This window comes from Eumetopias jubatus, unplaced genomic scaffold, assembly GCF_037043125.1.
Source record: "Eumetopias jubatus isolate StellerSeaLion01/CBP00866 unplaced genomic scaffold, mEumJub1_p1.0 scaffold_10, whole genome shotgun sequence".
Classification (NCBI taxonomy): Eukaryota; Metazoa; Chordata; class Mammalia; order Carnivora; family Otariidae; genus Eumetopias; species Eumetopias jubatus.
In genome coordinates this window covers 12,466,358-12,480,668 of record NW_028274816.1, presented here as the reverse complement: position 1 = coordinate 12,480,668, position 14,311 = coordinate 12,466,358, and the positions used below count along the sequence as shown (strand labels likewise).

Below are 14,311 nucleotides of genomic sequence, written 5' to 3'. Positions count from 1 at the left end.
GAATATACCACAATTTGTTTGTTCATTCTTCTGATCATAGGTGGGATGGACATATTGGGTTGTTTCCAATTTGGGGCAATTATTAATAAAATTGCTATAAATATTTTTGTACTAGTCTTCTTATGGGCATATGATTTAATTTATCTTGGGTAAATACCTAGGAATGCTAGTACCATTTCATACTTCCCATCAGCAGTGTATGAGAGTTCCAGTTGCTCCATACTTTCTCAACATTTGATAATCCCAGTCTTTTCAATTTTAGCCATTTTAAAGTGTAAAGTGGTATCTTACTGTGGCTTCATTTTGCATTTCCCTCATGACCAATGATGTAGAACACCTTTTCTTGTGCTTAGTTCCCACTTATCTGCCTTCTTTTGTAAAGTGTCTAATAAAAAGGTCTTTTGCCTGTTTTTTATTGATACTTTGGGTGTATTATTGATTTGTAGATTTTCTTTGGCTATACTGGGTACAAATTCTTATATATATATACATAAATAAAATAATATTTACAACATATATAGCAAATAACAATATATATAACAAGTATCTTCTCCCAGTGTGTGGCTCATTCCAATAAGTGGGTGTCTTTTGATGAGCAAAAGTTTCTGATTTTGTTGGAAGTCTAGCTGTTTGGTGTTTTCTTTAATAGTTAGTGCTCTTTCTGTCCTGAGAAGTCTTTGCCTATTTCAGGGTCACAAAGATAGTTCTCCTGTATTTTTGTGCAAGACTGAAATTGAGTGTAGGAGGGGTATATGTACATATAGGGAGAGAGAGAGATTAACTGGTTTATTTTAAGGAATTGGCTCAGACAATTGTGGAGGCTGGCAAGTCCAAAATTTGCAGATTAGGCATCATCTAGGGGAGAGATGATGTTGAAACTTGAGTCCAAAGACAGTCTGGTGGCAGAATCCTTCCTCCAGGGAGGTCAGTCTTTTTTTCTATTAAGGCCTTCAACTGATTGGATGCGACCTACCCGTATTATCGAGGGCAATCTGCTTTGCTCAGAGTCTGCTGATTTAAATGTTAATCTCATTAAAAAAATACCTTCACAGAAACACCTAGAATAATACTTGATTCAATATCTGGGTACCATGGTTTAGACAAGTTGACACATAATTAATGATCTCAAGAATGCACCTCTGCAATTGCTATGTTAAAGGCCTTTTTTAAATGAGATTTTTGATAGGTATTGCTAAATTGCTCTCTACAAAGACTATTATTTTCCACCTTCCCCACAGAATATGAGAGTGCCTGTTTTATCACACCCCAACCAACAATGGATCATATTATTTTTCATCTTTCTAATCCAAAAATTGAAAATGATACATTGTGAGAATGAAGATTTTCATGTTCATTGGTGATTTGTATTTCTTGTGAATTTCCTGTTCTTTTTTTGGCTTGGGTGTTTATCCTTTTCTTATTTATTTGCTTTCTATTACCTCTTTTATTAACAGAAAAATTAGTTCTTTGTCCTAGGTATTGTAGGTGTTTTCCCAGTTTATTGTTTACCTTTTTATCTTTTGATTGATTTGCCATTTAGCAGTTTTGATTTCTAATGAATTTTTCTTTCCTTATAGCCAGTCTTTTTATAGTTTTCCCACGTGCAGATTATATAAATAAGGACTGTTTTCTCGTATAATAAACAATTAGCATTTCCAAAGATATCCTTGAATTTTTTTTTTTTAAGATTTTATTTATTTATTTGACAGAGAGAGAGAGTGTGAGAGAGGGAACACAAGCAGGGGGAGTGGGAGAGGGAGAAGCCAGGCTTCCTACGGAGCAGGGAGCCCGAGGCGGGCCTCAATCCCAGGACCCTGGGATCATAACCTGAGCTGAAGGCAGATGCTTAACGACTGAGCCACCCAGGCGCCCCGATATCCTTGAATTTTTAACAAATAAATTAAATTATCCTTATGTGCTTTATTCAAGAAGTCTGGAACATTTATTAATTTTGGGTGGTGGGGATGTAGGTGTTTTATTATTCTCTGTACTTCTCAGGAACTTTACAATTAAAAAGAGTACTAGCAAGAGAACTAGGTAATAAGTATTGAAAAGATTTCCATCCAACATGGTTAAAGTGGATTATAAAAGCTTGGGCGTTTTAAAGATATAAATTTGATTCTGTCAAGCATTTGGCCTCTAGAACTCATAGTTCTAGAGACGCTCAGATTGTGTAGCAGTTTATTGTGGCGGATTAGTGTGAGAGGCCAGCAGCCTGAGTCGATCCCGGGTCTCTGCTCATCCCTGTGGAAGCACACGTAAGCCGCAGTGACTGTACCTGGTGCATGGCCCTGGCCTGCCTCTCAGGAGACCATGTGGCTTCTCACAAATGATGACAGAGATTTGAGTATCAAAATAAAAATAAGGAAATATGTTACATCCACTGTGCCTGTGCGTCACTGAATCTGAGATTTTTTGTGTTTTTTGTCTTTCTTAGGTTGCAGATGGGGCCAATGCAGTTGTGCTGGGAACACTGGGAGACATTTCCTCTCCTCTTGCCATTATTGGTGGAAATTGTGCTCTGCAGGGTTTTGACCATGAAGGAAATGATCTCTTTTGGACGGTATGAAGAACAAAACATTCTCTTAATCCTCTTAAACATTTTTACTTTTAATGTTCTTTATGCTTTGTTTATTTTTTACTATTGACTATAATGAATAAGAAAATGAAATAGAATCATATTTATAATTCTGTACATTAAAAAAAGAACATTTGTAATTTGGATAATACCCATTGGTGATTTGTATAATCCTCTTTTATGTAGCTAATGTATTTGGATTAAGTGAGAAAAAGATGGCATATTAATGAGCTTTGGTTTTATTTTCAGGTTACTGGAGATAATGTTCATTCCTTGGCCTTATGTGACTTTGATGGTGATGGTAAGAAAGAGGTGTGTGGAGGAGGAGATACTTGTGTGTTCAGCTGAATAATTTTCCCATGACAATGACATCAGTGTTAAGAGAAGCATTAGCTTCTCTTGGTTGATTTTGGTGCTCTCTTGCCTAAATGACAAGCTAACTGGCCTCATTTGTCTTTCTCCTCTTTTGAACGATACATCACTTGTGTTTGTCTAATACAAAGATCAAGGCCATGATGTTTCAAAGACAGGGCAGGGAGAGGGGGCAGAATGGTAGATGAGACCACAGCCATATTCACAATCTTACAACTCACTTCTGATGCTTTGAAACCAAAATTTTCAGGAATCAAAAAGTTTTATTTTTTTAATAATTTTTTTTAAAAGATTTATTTACTTATTTACTTGACAGAGAGATAGAAGCACAAGTAGGCAGAGAGGCAGGCAGAGGGCGAGGGAGAAGCATGCTCTCTGCTGAGCAGGGATCCTGATGTGGGACTTGGTCCCAGGACCCTGGGATCATGACCTGAGGCAAAGGCAGCCGGTTAACTGACTGAACCACCTAGACGCCCCAGGAATCGAAAAGTTTTAGAGATGGGCTCTTAGCCTTTGAAATTATTGTGATGGCTTCTCTAGGAATCAGCTTCTTTTTTAAAAGATTTTATTTATTTATTTGACAGAGACACAGCGAGAGAGGGAACACAAGCAGGGGGAGTGGGAGAGGGAGAAGCAGGCTTCCCATGGAGCAGGGAGCCCGATGTGGGGCTTGATTCCAGGACCCTGGGATCATGACCTGAGCCCAAGGCAGATGCTTAATGACTGAGCCACCGAGGCGCCCCTAGGAATCAGCTTCTTGAGCAGCCCACCAAGTGCTGTGTCAGGTGCTGACTTACCTGTCTCTTGTTCATGGCTACTGGTCTCTGGCTTCCATCCGCAGGCAGAGAAGGGCACTGAGCTGGGGAGCGTTTTCAGCTGCTTGGTGGAAGGACATATTCTGGCACGATGTGCAGCCCGCACGCAAGGATAAAACCTTGTAGTGGCCACTTTTTCTTCACTAACTGAATCTGGGGACTTTCCCAATGGGAGGAACCTTCCCGAGTACCAGATTCTTGGGAGATTGAAAGTCTTGGGTGGCAGTAGCAGTGTATAAAGTGTCATGCAGTTTTTTGTTTTATCTCTGGGCATTCTGCTGGGTTCACTTGTTGAACTAACTGTGCATGATTCTTTTCCCTTTCAGCTTCTTGTTGGGTCAGAGGATTTTGATATCCGAGTTTTTAAAGAAGACGAGATTGTGGCAGAAATGACAGAAACAGAGGTAAGAAGTGCCACGTCAGAGTCATGGTAACCTTGGGCAAGGTTGATCAGTACCGTGAAATGTCACATCAGATGAGAGTGCTGGGGCTTCTCACAACCCATACAGTTATGGGGTAAAAACTGTGGGGGTTAAACAGAACTGCACATTACAGAGAAAGATGCGCTTAAAAATCTTGTATCAAGATATATTTTGAGAGTCAGGGGGAGGAGGTGGTGGTGGCAGGGAAAAAAAAGATATATTTTGAACAGACTGATTAAAAGGGAAAAATTATGGAGTACATAAAGGCCTTTCTTTTAATGAGTTAATGCCTATTGATAATAACACTAATAATGGTAACCATTTATTGTGCTCCGAATAGATGCCAGATACTGTTCTAAGTGCTTTATGTGAACAAACTCATTTAACCCTACAACAGCCCTATTAGGTAGATATTATTATTATTATTCCTCTTTACTGATGAGGAAACTGGTGTTAAGTTTCTTTGTTAAATTACTCACACACGGTCATGGCTATGAAGTGGTGTGGTCAGGATTTGAGCTTTGCCTTGTCTGCCTCCTCCTCATCATGTATATTAAATGGGATTGAATGAAGCACACAAACAAGATTTTTATAACTTTTCTTCTTCATTCAAATTAAGTACTTCTTAGGCACATTTCTGTCTGTAAACTTAAAATCAGATGTTGGAGAACTTGGCTGGTTTCTCCGTGATTAGAATTACTCATGGGGCGCCTGGGTGGCTCAGTCATTAAGTGTCTGCCTTCAGCTCAGGTCATGATCCCAGGGTCCTGGCATCGAGCCCCGCATCATTGGGTTCCCTGCTCGGCGGGAAGCCAGCTTCTCCCTCTCCCACTCCCCCTGCTTGTGTTCCCTCTCTCGCTGTGTCTCTCTCTGTCAAATAAATAAATGAATAAATAAAATCTTAAAAAAAAAAGAGGTAAAAATCTGGTGCGCCTGGGTGGCTCAGTTGATTAGTCAGCTGCCTTCGGCTCAGGTCATGATCCCAGGGTCCTGGGATCGAGCCCCGCATCGGGCTCCCTGCTCTGTGGGAAGCCTGCTTCTCCCTCTCCCACTCCCCCTGCTTGTGTTCCCTCTCTCGCTGTCTCTCTGTCTCTCTCTCTGTCAAATAAATAAATAAATAAAATCTTGAAAAAAAAGAAAAAGAATTACTCATGTAATAGAACCTGGGATGTTTCTGAAAGAGTTCAAACTTCATTTGCCTATAGATTGCCCTCATCCACTGTAGTGTTAGCATTCTTAGGATATTTATTTGCTGCTGGTTGTCCAGGATTGGGCAAGATGGAAACAGAAAAATGAATTAGGACATTCTGAAGGAAGAAAGGAGAAGACGATAAAGGAGCAGTGGCTCGTGAACATTCTAAAGGGGTAGCAAACACAGCAGAAGGGAGTCTGAGCCATCAGGATGCTGGGATCCTGCAAAATTTATTCAGGTTGTGTCTGAGAGTCCGCATCAGAAAGCTTGAGGGCCCTGGCCTCAGAACGCGTCCTCGCCACTTATCCTTGCTTCTTGCCACTCACAGAAGCTGTCTGGGAAAGTCAGGCTTCTGTTCCACTAACTACGAAAAAAGACCAAAAAGCAAAACTTGCATATTGATATACAAAGTGTCGTCCTTGATTTAGTTAATTTACCTTTGTCCTATAGCAAGGCTTATAGATTTTCACTTAGTTATACTATGCTTTTTATACAGTCAAGTTATTTTAATTGTAAACTGGTAGTTGTAGGTAGAGAAAATTAATGACCCTAATGAAGGCTAAGGGGTTCTGTTTAAGTGTCTGTGCTTAACGTGTGATTTTTTTTTTGGAGAGTGTCCTTAGCTTTCATTAGGTTCTTAAAGGGGTTTGCTACTCCCTCCTTACCCCCTTCAAAAAAATGCCGATTTGCGAATCACTGGTCTGTAGGTGCTGTGTCCTACATTATCGTTTTTCTTTCATTCACGTTGGTAGTAAATTTTTCCAATTTGGTGGGAATCATTCAGATTTTGTTGGATTTCTGTTTATTGTCAATGCTAGTTGTGAGGAGGCTACATTCTTTGAAACATCTTTTTCCTAAATCCTAGACAAGGACAGGAGACCATGAAATAGAGGTAGGGACTTGAGCTGACTGTTGGTCCTCTGGTCCCTCGTCCAACAAAAGAGAGAAACTAGTGAACTAATTAATGGAGGACGAAGGGACTTGCAGAATTTGGGGCTAAGTTTATGAAAATCTGAACTTTATAAAATTGTTCATTTCAGGGCCATTTTCCTGTCCTTTTGGTTTGGTTTTGCTCCTAGCTCAAATGTCATTTCGCAGATCAGCAAAATTATAATTCGTTTGGCAGTTGAACAGTACTGACTATTGCCAAAAGAATGCCTTGAGCTAAATAATTCTGGAATCCTACACAGCACTTTGCATTCAGAGTTAAGTGAAGTGGGTGGTTTTGTAGAAAAGCTGTAGGTGTAGAGGAAATTATATAACTATTCTCTGCTTTATACAATTTATTTCTTAATATCTCTTGTATTCGTGTCAGAATTAGAAAGTAGATCTGCAAGAGCCTAGATATCATTAAGGTTTGGTTTTAACTTTAAAGGATAATTTTGTTCAGTATCTAAAATTTTATCCCTTTAAAGGGGTTAAATCCTCAAGCAGTCCTATAGGGCGCCTGGGTGGCTCAGTTGATTAAGCAACTGCCTTTGGCTCAGGTCATGATCCCGGAGTCCTGGGATCGAGTCCCGCATCGGGCTGCCTGCTCAGCGAGGAGCCTGCTTCTCCCTCTGACCCTCCCCCCCCATGTACTCTCTCTCTCATTCTCGCTCTCTCAAATAAATAAATCTTTAAAAAACAAAAAAAAAAAACAAAAAAAAACAAAAAACAGTCCTATAAATATTTCTGTATGATATACACATTCTGTATATTGTTACATACATACACAAATCCATGTGCTTGGGTTTGTACTTTTCAAAGAATTATGTTTTCTTCTAAAAAACATCTTTCATCTCTAGCAAGCAATAAATTATTTCATAGAAAGAAAAGCATGTACATAAAAGATATTCAATTGTGGGTTTTACAAGTCTTTAAAATTTAGACCTTAGGATATTAAAACATTTTTTGAGTTAGTGTTTATAACTGTCTGTTGTACATTTTCTGTGTCTTATATACATCACTTTATTTCATCCTTAATCACTCAATTTTGTTTTTTTAAAAATAATTTGCTGAAACTTGCGACATAAGTTTGATCTAAAACAGCAAACTTTGTGAGTTTATTTAATTATGATTACCCAACTCTGAAATAGATGACATGGATCATAGAGAAGAGAAATACATTCCCCTCTAACAGATTTAAATCTAATTTTAACACACTTGGTAGCAAGGCATGCAATTTTATAAAGCCATACCTCACATCAAATTGAACCTTAATGGGAAGATGTTGTGTTTTTATGTGTTATATTTCTTGCAGATAATCACCTCTCTTTGCCCCATGTATGGCAGTCGATTTGGTTATGCGCTTTCCAATGGCACAGTTGGAGTTTACGACAAAACAGCCCGATACTGGAGAATTAAAGTTAGTATAATTCAGCCTCCAACATTCAGGGATTTTATACTTATTGAAAGACTTCTGAACTAATTACTGAAATTCTTTTTCAGTCCAAAAATCACGCCATGAGCATTCATGCTTTCGACCTTAATTCTGATGGAGTATGTGAACTGATAACTGGTTGGTCCAATGGGAAGGTAAGTTTAAATACAGAGTTCAGGTATGTATACTTCAGAGACTGTTTGTTTGAGGTATACTGGCAGCACAACTCAGAAGCAGTAACATGAGAATATAAACTTGTCTTCCTTCACTGTGCTTTCAAAGTTAACTTCATAATCTTTGCACATTTTTTCTTCCTGCCATAGCGTCAGGACTACAAGTGAATGAGTGTCCTTTTGGTCTTAAAAGCCCAATTTGGGAGAAAATCTTTGGGAAGATCTTTCTAAATCTCTTTCTTGAAGAAATGAGAATCAGTTTAATCAGGTTGATCGTAGGTGTAGGACCGTAAAAAAAGGAATTTTAATAAGCAAATAATGAACTGTTTGTATAGCTCTTCTCTAATCTTTAAGACTGACTGAAAACTTAAGAGTTAATGGGAAGAATCATATTATCATATTGTTTTCCCAGCCATAAAATTCAAAATACAATCTTTCTGCTTTCTTTCCTTTTTTAAGTTCAAATCAGAATTTTCTGCAGACTTCTGGCAAGTCAGGATTGTCTTGTTAGAAACTGTCTAAGTAGCTGCCAGATCTCCATGGGTACCATTTGCCCTAGCTTTTTTGCGTGACAGTGCTGGATTGCCTAAAGGAGATCAGCTAATTCCTGCCTTTTCTTCTTTAGTTTTTCTTTGCTTTTGGCCAGGACCTTGTAACCTTCCTCTGGTGTTGTGTGAAGAACAGGTTCTATAGAACTGTTGTGTTGGTTCCTGCTTCTTTACCTGGTTTTGTCTTTGGCGTGGACATTAAAAATGATAAGGGAAGACTGGGGTGCCAGGGTGGCTCAGTTGGTTGAGCGTCTGACTCTTGATTTCAGCTCAGGTCATCATGTCAGGATCATGGGATTGAGCCCCCCATCCAGGTTTTGCACTCAGTGGGGCGTCTGCTTGAGATTGTCTTTCTGTCTCCCTCTCCCTCTGTCCCTCCCACTGTGTACATAGTTTCTCTCTTTCTCTTGCAAATAAATAAATCTTTAAAAAAAATAAAAAATAAAAAAATTATAGGGGAAGATTGTGTTCTTTAGGAAGAAACATGAAAATTGTAAAATGGACCGTATTCTGGGGGAAAATAAATATAAATTATAAATATAAATTAAATTACTATGATTGAGTCAAGAATTAGAAATCACTAGACTTGAGAAGTTATCAAAAGTTACCTTAAAAATAAAAAGTTACCTTCAAATGTGACTCCGGACCTAGATGTTTTTAGAGTTAAATGCTTTCAAAATTTTAAGGAATTTCTATTATATAATCTGTTCCAGAACATAAAAAAAGATAAGAAAATTAACACAGTTCATTATATAAGTAGAAAAACTGATATCTACACTTAGCAGAAATAGCATACAAAAGGGAAATATACAGATCCAGCATGTGAATATAGGTGCAGAAATACCAAATGAATGTAAACAGCCGATTAACTTTACCTTTAGTAGGTCGTTTGTTGAGTTGGAGGGCCATTCTCTGCTCCAGGGCAAAACCTCCATGTTGGATAAAGCAAAGAGCAGAATATCCAGAGAAATATTAATTTGTAGCCTTGCTTCTTAGTAAATGAACTCTTATTTGTAAAATACTGTGTAAATGCAGAAGTAAGTTCAGTTCAGTCTGAGTTAGAGGGTTGTTATTTTTTTTAAGTAATCTCTACACTCAACATGGGGCTCGAACTCGGGACCACGAGATCAAGAATTGCATGCTCCACCGACAAGCCATCCAGGGGCCCTGAGAGTTAATGTGCTAAGGGCTTTGGTAAATACAGACCATTCATTACTTCACAAACCTTAGCATTGGTAATTATCAGGCTTACATGTTGTTGTTGAGAGCATGGATACTTGAATGTGACATTCTCCAGACAAGGGGTAGGAGCTAGTAGTAGGCTGTGACCTAAATGACTTTATTTTGGTTGTGGTTGTTGTGAAGTTTTGCCCAGAAGGATGTTCATGAACAGACAAAAATGGTGAATGGCACTGGCCATTGAAATGATTGCTCTACCAGATTTTCTATAGCTACCCTTTTATTGATAACACTTGTTCTTGCTTGAAACAAAAGTCATCATTTTAAGTGGTTATCCTTCATTGTTGTTTTTTGGGTTCATTTGTTTCTGATCATTTATTTATTTGCCTTTCTTGGGAAGGGGAGACTCAGGATGGGAGGGCTCGCTGGGGTATCTCAATAGTTTTTACATGGAAGAGAGACTCTTAAACAGGGTTATTATAAAAGGTTATATGAAGGAAGGTTGAGCTAGCTTGGTGTTTGGTGTTTTTCAAACTTTAGATGTAAATATAATTTATATGCACAGATGATAAAGATAACGTTTTTATATAGAACTCACATTTCCTGTATACATCTATGTGCCAGACTCTGTTCTAAGTGCTTTATTTTTTTTTTTTAAAGATTTTATTTACTTATTTGACAGAGAGAGAAAGACAGCGAGAGAGGGAACACAAGCAGGGGGAGCGGGAGAGGGAGAAGCAGGCTTCCCGCTGAGCAGGGAGCCCAACGCAGGGCTTGATCCCAGGACCCTGGGATCATGACCTGAGCCTAAGGTAGACGCTTAACGACTGAGCCACCCAGGTGCCCCTGTTCTAAGTGCTTTACTGTGTTAACTTCTTTAGGTCTCATTCCAACCCTGTGGGGTGTAGGTATGGTTATTTTCTTCAGGTTCTTGTTCTTGACCCCCAAATGAAGAGACCAAGCAGGGAGTGGATAAGAGGCTTTCTTAAGGCCACAGATAGTAAGTGGCAGAGCTGGAATCTGAACCCAGACATTTTGGACCTGCCCTATTCTCTGTATATGAACTGGCAACCCATTTCTCCAAATGACATTATGTAAAGGCCAGTAGCAAAACAGCTTTTATTTAAAGAGAAGAAAGTAGCTGGTTGTGGCCCCTTATGGTCCCCTTAGCCCCAGGGATCATAGGTGTCTCCTGAGAAGCTATGGGGCTCCATGGAGCACTCTTGAAAACTGCTAGACTAGCTGACCTTTAGAGCTGATTCTGACTTTAAAATTTTGTGTGTGTGTGTGTGTGTGTGTGTTTTAAATAAAGCATAAGCTATTTTTCAAGTTCTTATTTTATTTTTAGGTTGATGCTCGAAGTGACCGAACTGGGGAGGTCATCTTTAAAGACAACTTTTCTTCTGCAATTGCTGGTGTGCTGGAGGGAGATTACCGGATGGACGGTCACACACAGCTCATCTGCTGTGCAGTGGATGGGGAAAGTAAATTGGGATGGGAAAAATCCTTGAAAAGTCAGATTTTCAATTTGATTGGGTCAGTATACCAGGACATTTCACTATAAAGTGTTTGTATGGATATCCTTGGATCCTAATAAAGTCACCTTGTTGCGGGGGATGAGAACTTAGGTTTTTGGTTTTTAAGAACACACAGTTGATTTAAAAGTAGAGCTGGCTATGCTGCGGTATTCTTCCATGCGGTGAGGGTTTTTTTCCTGTTGTGCAGTCCGGGGCTACCTGCCAGGCACAGCGGAGATGAGAGGGAACCTCATGGACACCAGCGTAGAGCAGGACCTGATCCGAGAGCTGAGTCAGAAAAAACAGAATCTGTTGCTGGAACTCCGCAACTATGAGGAAAACACCAAGGTAGGACCTCATGGAAACGGAAATTTTCCTTAGGGCAAGTGGGAGTCTGGAGAGGTGGGAATGGCAAATGTGAAGGAAGACTGAGTGTTAGCCCCTCCTGCCCACTGGCGGAAGCACGGATTGCTTTGGCCTTTTTGCCAGGGTCATAGGGGAGAAGGCACGTATCCTTTAATCTGGAAATCCCACTTCCATGCAGCTGAACTATAGAAATATTTGCACACGTGTTCAAAGACATTTACGGTAGCACTGTGGCAGTGAACAGTTGGAAGCAACTGAAATGTTGATCAGTAGTAAGGAGTGTGCTGGAGGATATTAAGCAGCTCAGGAGAATGAGGCATATGTAGTTGGACTGATACAGAAAGATATCTATGGCCTTACTGAGTGAAAAAATGCAAGAACAATATGTATAGAGTATCTCTTACCTTTTTCAAAAACAACATAAAAGTTGACAACTACAAAACCTGTGTCTGTGAGTGTGTGTGTGTGTGTGTGTGTGTGTGTGTGTGTGTGTGTGTACCAAGCCTGGCTGGAGGATGAGCTGGGAGGTAGGACTTTAATTTGTCTTGTCATGGGTAATTGTATTTGAATTTATTATTAAGTGAATTAATTTTGCTTGTTTAAAAGAACAACCCCAGGGGCGTTGAGCGACTGTCTTCAGCTCAGGTCATGATCCCAGGGTCCTGGGATCGAGCCCCACATCGGGCTTCCTGCTCGGCAGGAAAACTGCTTCTCCCTCTCCCACTCCCCATGCTTGTGTTCCCTCTCTTGTTGTGTCTTTCTCCGTCAAATAAATAAAATCTTAAAAAAAAAAAAAAGAACAACCCCAAAACTATAAAAGGCATGGTGGGGTACAGTGAACCTGAACCACAGAAAGGGACAGGGAATTTTTCCCTTGGGAAGAGGCTGGGTAGAGAAAGGGAGTGATAATGAGGTGAGTCCTCTGAATTCTAAAGAATCAGATTAATATCAGATGGTTGGGAGTCAATCTTTTGAAGCCGAATAACCATATTATTTAAAATTGACATTAGTTCACTGCTTTGGTGACTGAGTTGGAAGTGGGGGCATGTTTTGCAGGCTGAATTGAGCAGTCCACAGAGTGAGGCTGATGGACTTCGGGGTATCATCCCAGCCAATACCAAGCTGCACACCGCCCTCTCGGTCAATCTGGGGCATGAGACCCAGGCTGCTCATGCAGAATTGTGTATTTCCACCTCTAATGGTAAGAAATTATTTATAGCTGGTGTCTGTGGATACCTTTGCCATCTTGGAGTGGTTCTTGAACTGCCGTTTTCTTTCTTCTCTGTAGACACCATCATCCGAGCGGTATTGATTTTTGCCGAGGGAATTTTTCTAGGTGAAAGCCACGTGGTACACCCCAGCATTCACAACCTTTCCAGCTCCATCCGCATCCCAATTACGCCTCCCAAAGATGTCCCTGTGGATCTGCACTTGAAAACCTTCGTGGGTTACAGAAGCAGGTGACTCTCTGCAATCACAGTTCATTTCTAGCCAGCACTTAGAGGAGGGCAAATGGGTAGATTTTCTGTTGTGCCACGGATTTTGGGGGGGCCAAAGGAGCCATCTGATGGTTCTACCCACCCAGGTAAGATTTCCCATGACTTTTACTTCCCAAATTTGAAATCTTTCAAAAATAAAAAAAGGGCATTTTAAACCCTTGGTGCATGTCTGTGTGTATGTATAAGACTCATGTTCTGGCTAATCCCAAACTCCATTACTGTAGTAGTACTTAATGCTCAAGGTTTTTGGGTTTTTCCCCTTCAGCGAAACCCACAAATAACAACTCGATGACCCAGTAGTGACTTTATAGTTATTTTCTGGGCCTTGCATTTTGAAATAATATTCCACACAACCCATTTCTCTTCTTGTGCTCCATTGGTTGACCATAGCACCCAGTTTCATGTGTTTGAACTGACAAGACAGCTTCCCCGCTTCTCCATGTATGCGCTGACCAGCCCCGACCCTGCCAGAGAGCCACTCAGCTATGTCAACTTTGTCATTGCAGAACGGGCACAGAGGGTGAGTGTCAGGCTTTTCTCTTTCAATGTTTTTGCACTTTAGAACCCTTTGGATGTTCTTTCATAGAAGGGGGAAATGACATGAATGAGTTATTTGGTAGCAGTAATTATGAAATGAAAGAGGTAGGTAGTTTGGTGTTGGCTTATGACCTCTGATGAACATACTGCTAGAATATCTCCTCTCACTTTGAAAAAACACATACCTTATTTACTTTAGCAATCCTTAGTTACAGGTAAATTCTCACCAGCTTTGAATTCCTCTCTTTCTTTTGTCATGGTCTTGGTGTACTTGTCCTGATCCAGAGTTCCACGAGGAACCTGCTTCGGAATGGAAAGAGAGTGGGAGTTAGAGCTGGGAACATTTTGGGTTCAGATGCTACCTTAACTAATTAAATTCTTCGTGATTTTCTTAGTGCTGTCAGGCCTCACCAGTCCGGGCCTCAATGCCCTTATCTGTAAGGGAGGAGGGTCCCACCTCACAGGGGGCCCCTGCAGATTACAAACTTTGTGTGACAGTACCTTTTACAGGGTAAAAGACTAATACTAGTAGCCTTTAACCTTGGCTGGACTTCAGAAATCTCAGGGAGGTTTGTAGTCACGTAGATTCTAACGTAGATTCTTACATGGACCTTGTGCTGCTACCCGTGTAAGTACCGCTCTTCTTACGAATATTAAAACTTACTTTTTCCTTATTGTGTGGGTGTATCTCCGTGTCTGTCTCTCCTGCGTTTGCATGCATACTTCATTTTAAATTTTGTTCAAAGGGTGG

General features: G+C 40.1%; 1 protein-coding gene across 1 annotated transcript in view; it reads left to right on the top strand.

Moving 5' to 3' along the window:
• The window catches only part of BBS2 (Bardet-Biedl syndrome 2), a 39,591-nt gene that overhangs the window by 7,232 nt on the left and 18,048 nt on the right, over window positions 1-14,311 (top strand). The window contains exons 3-12 of the mRNA XM_028095184.2: window positions 2,438-2,563; window positions 2,828-2,890; window positions 4,092-4,169; window positions 7,622-7,726; window positions 7,810-7,896; window positions 10,990-11,125; window positions 11,367-11,506; window positions 12,581-12,725; window positions 12,813-12,984; window positions 13,414-13,543. Of these exons, the coding sequence (XP_027950985.2) occupies window positions 2,438-2,563; window positions 2,828-2,890; window positions 4,092-4,169; window positions 7,622-7,726; window positions 7,810-7,896; window positions 10,990-11,125; window positions 11,367-11,506; window positions 12,581-12,725; window positions 12,813-12,984; window positions 13,414-13,543 (1,182 nt within the window). The remainder of the gene's footprint in view (window positions 1-2,437; window positions 2,564-2,827; window positions 2,891-4,091; window positions 4,170-7,621; window positions 7,727-7,809; window positions 7,897-10,989; window positions 11,126-11,366; window positions 11,507-12,580; window positions 12,726-12,812; window positions 12,985-13,413; window positions 13,544-14,311) is intronic.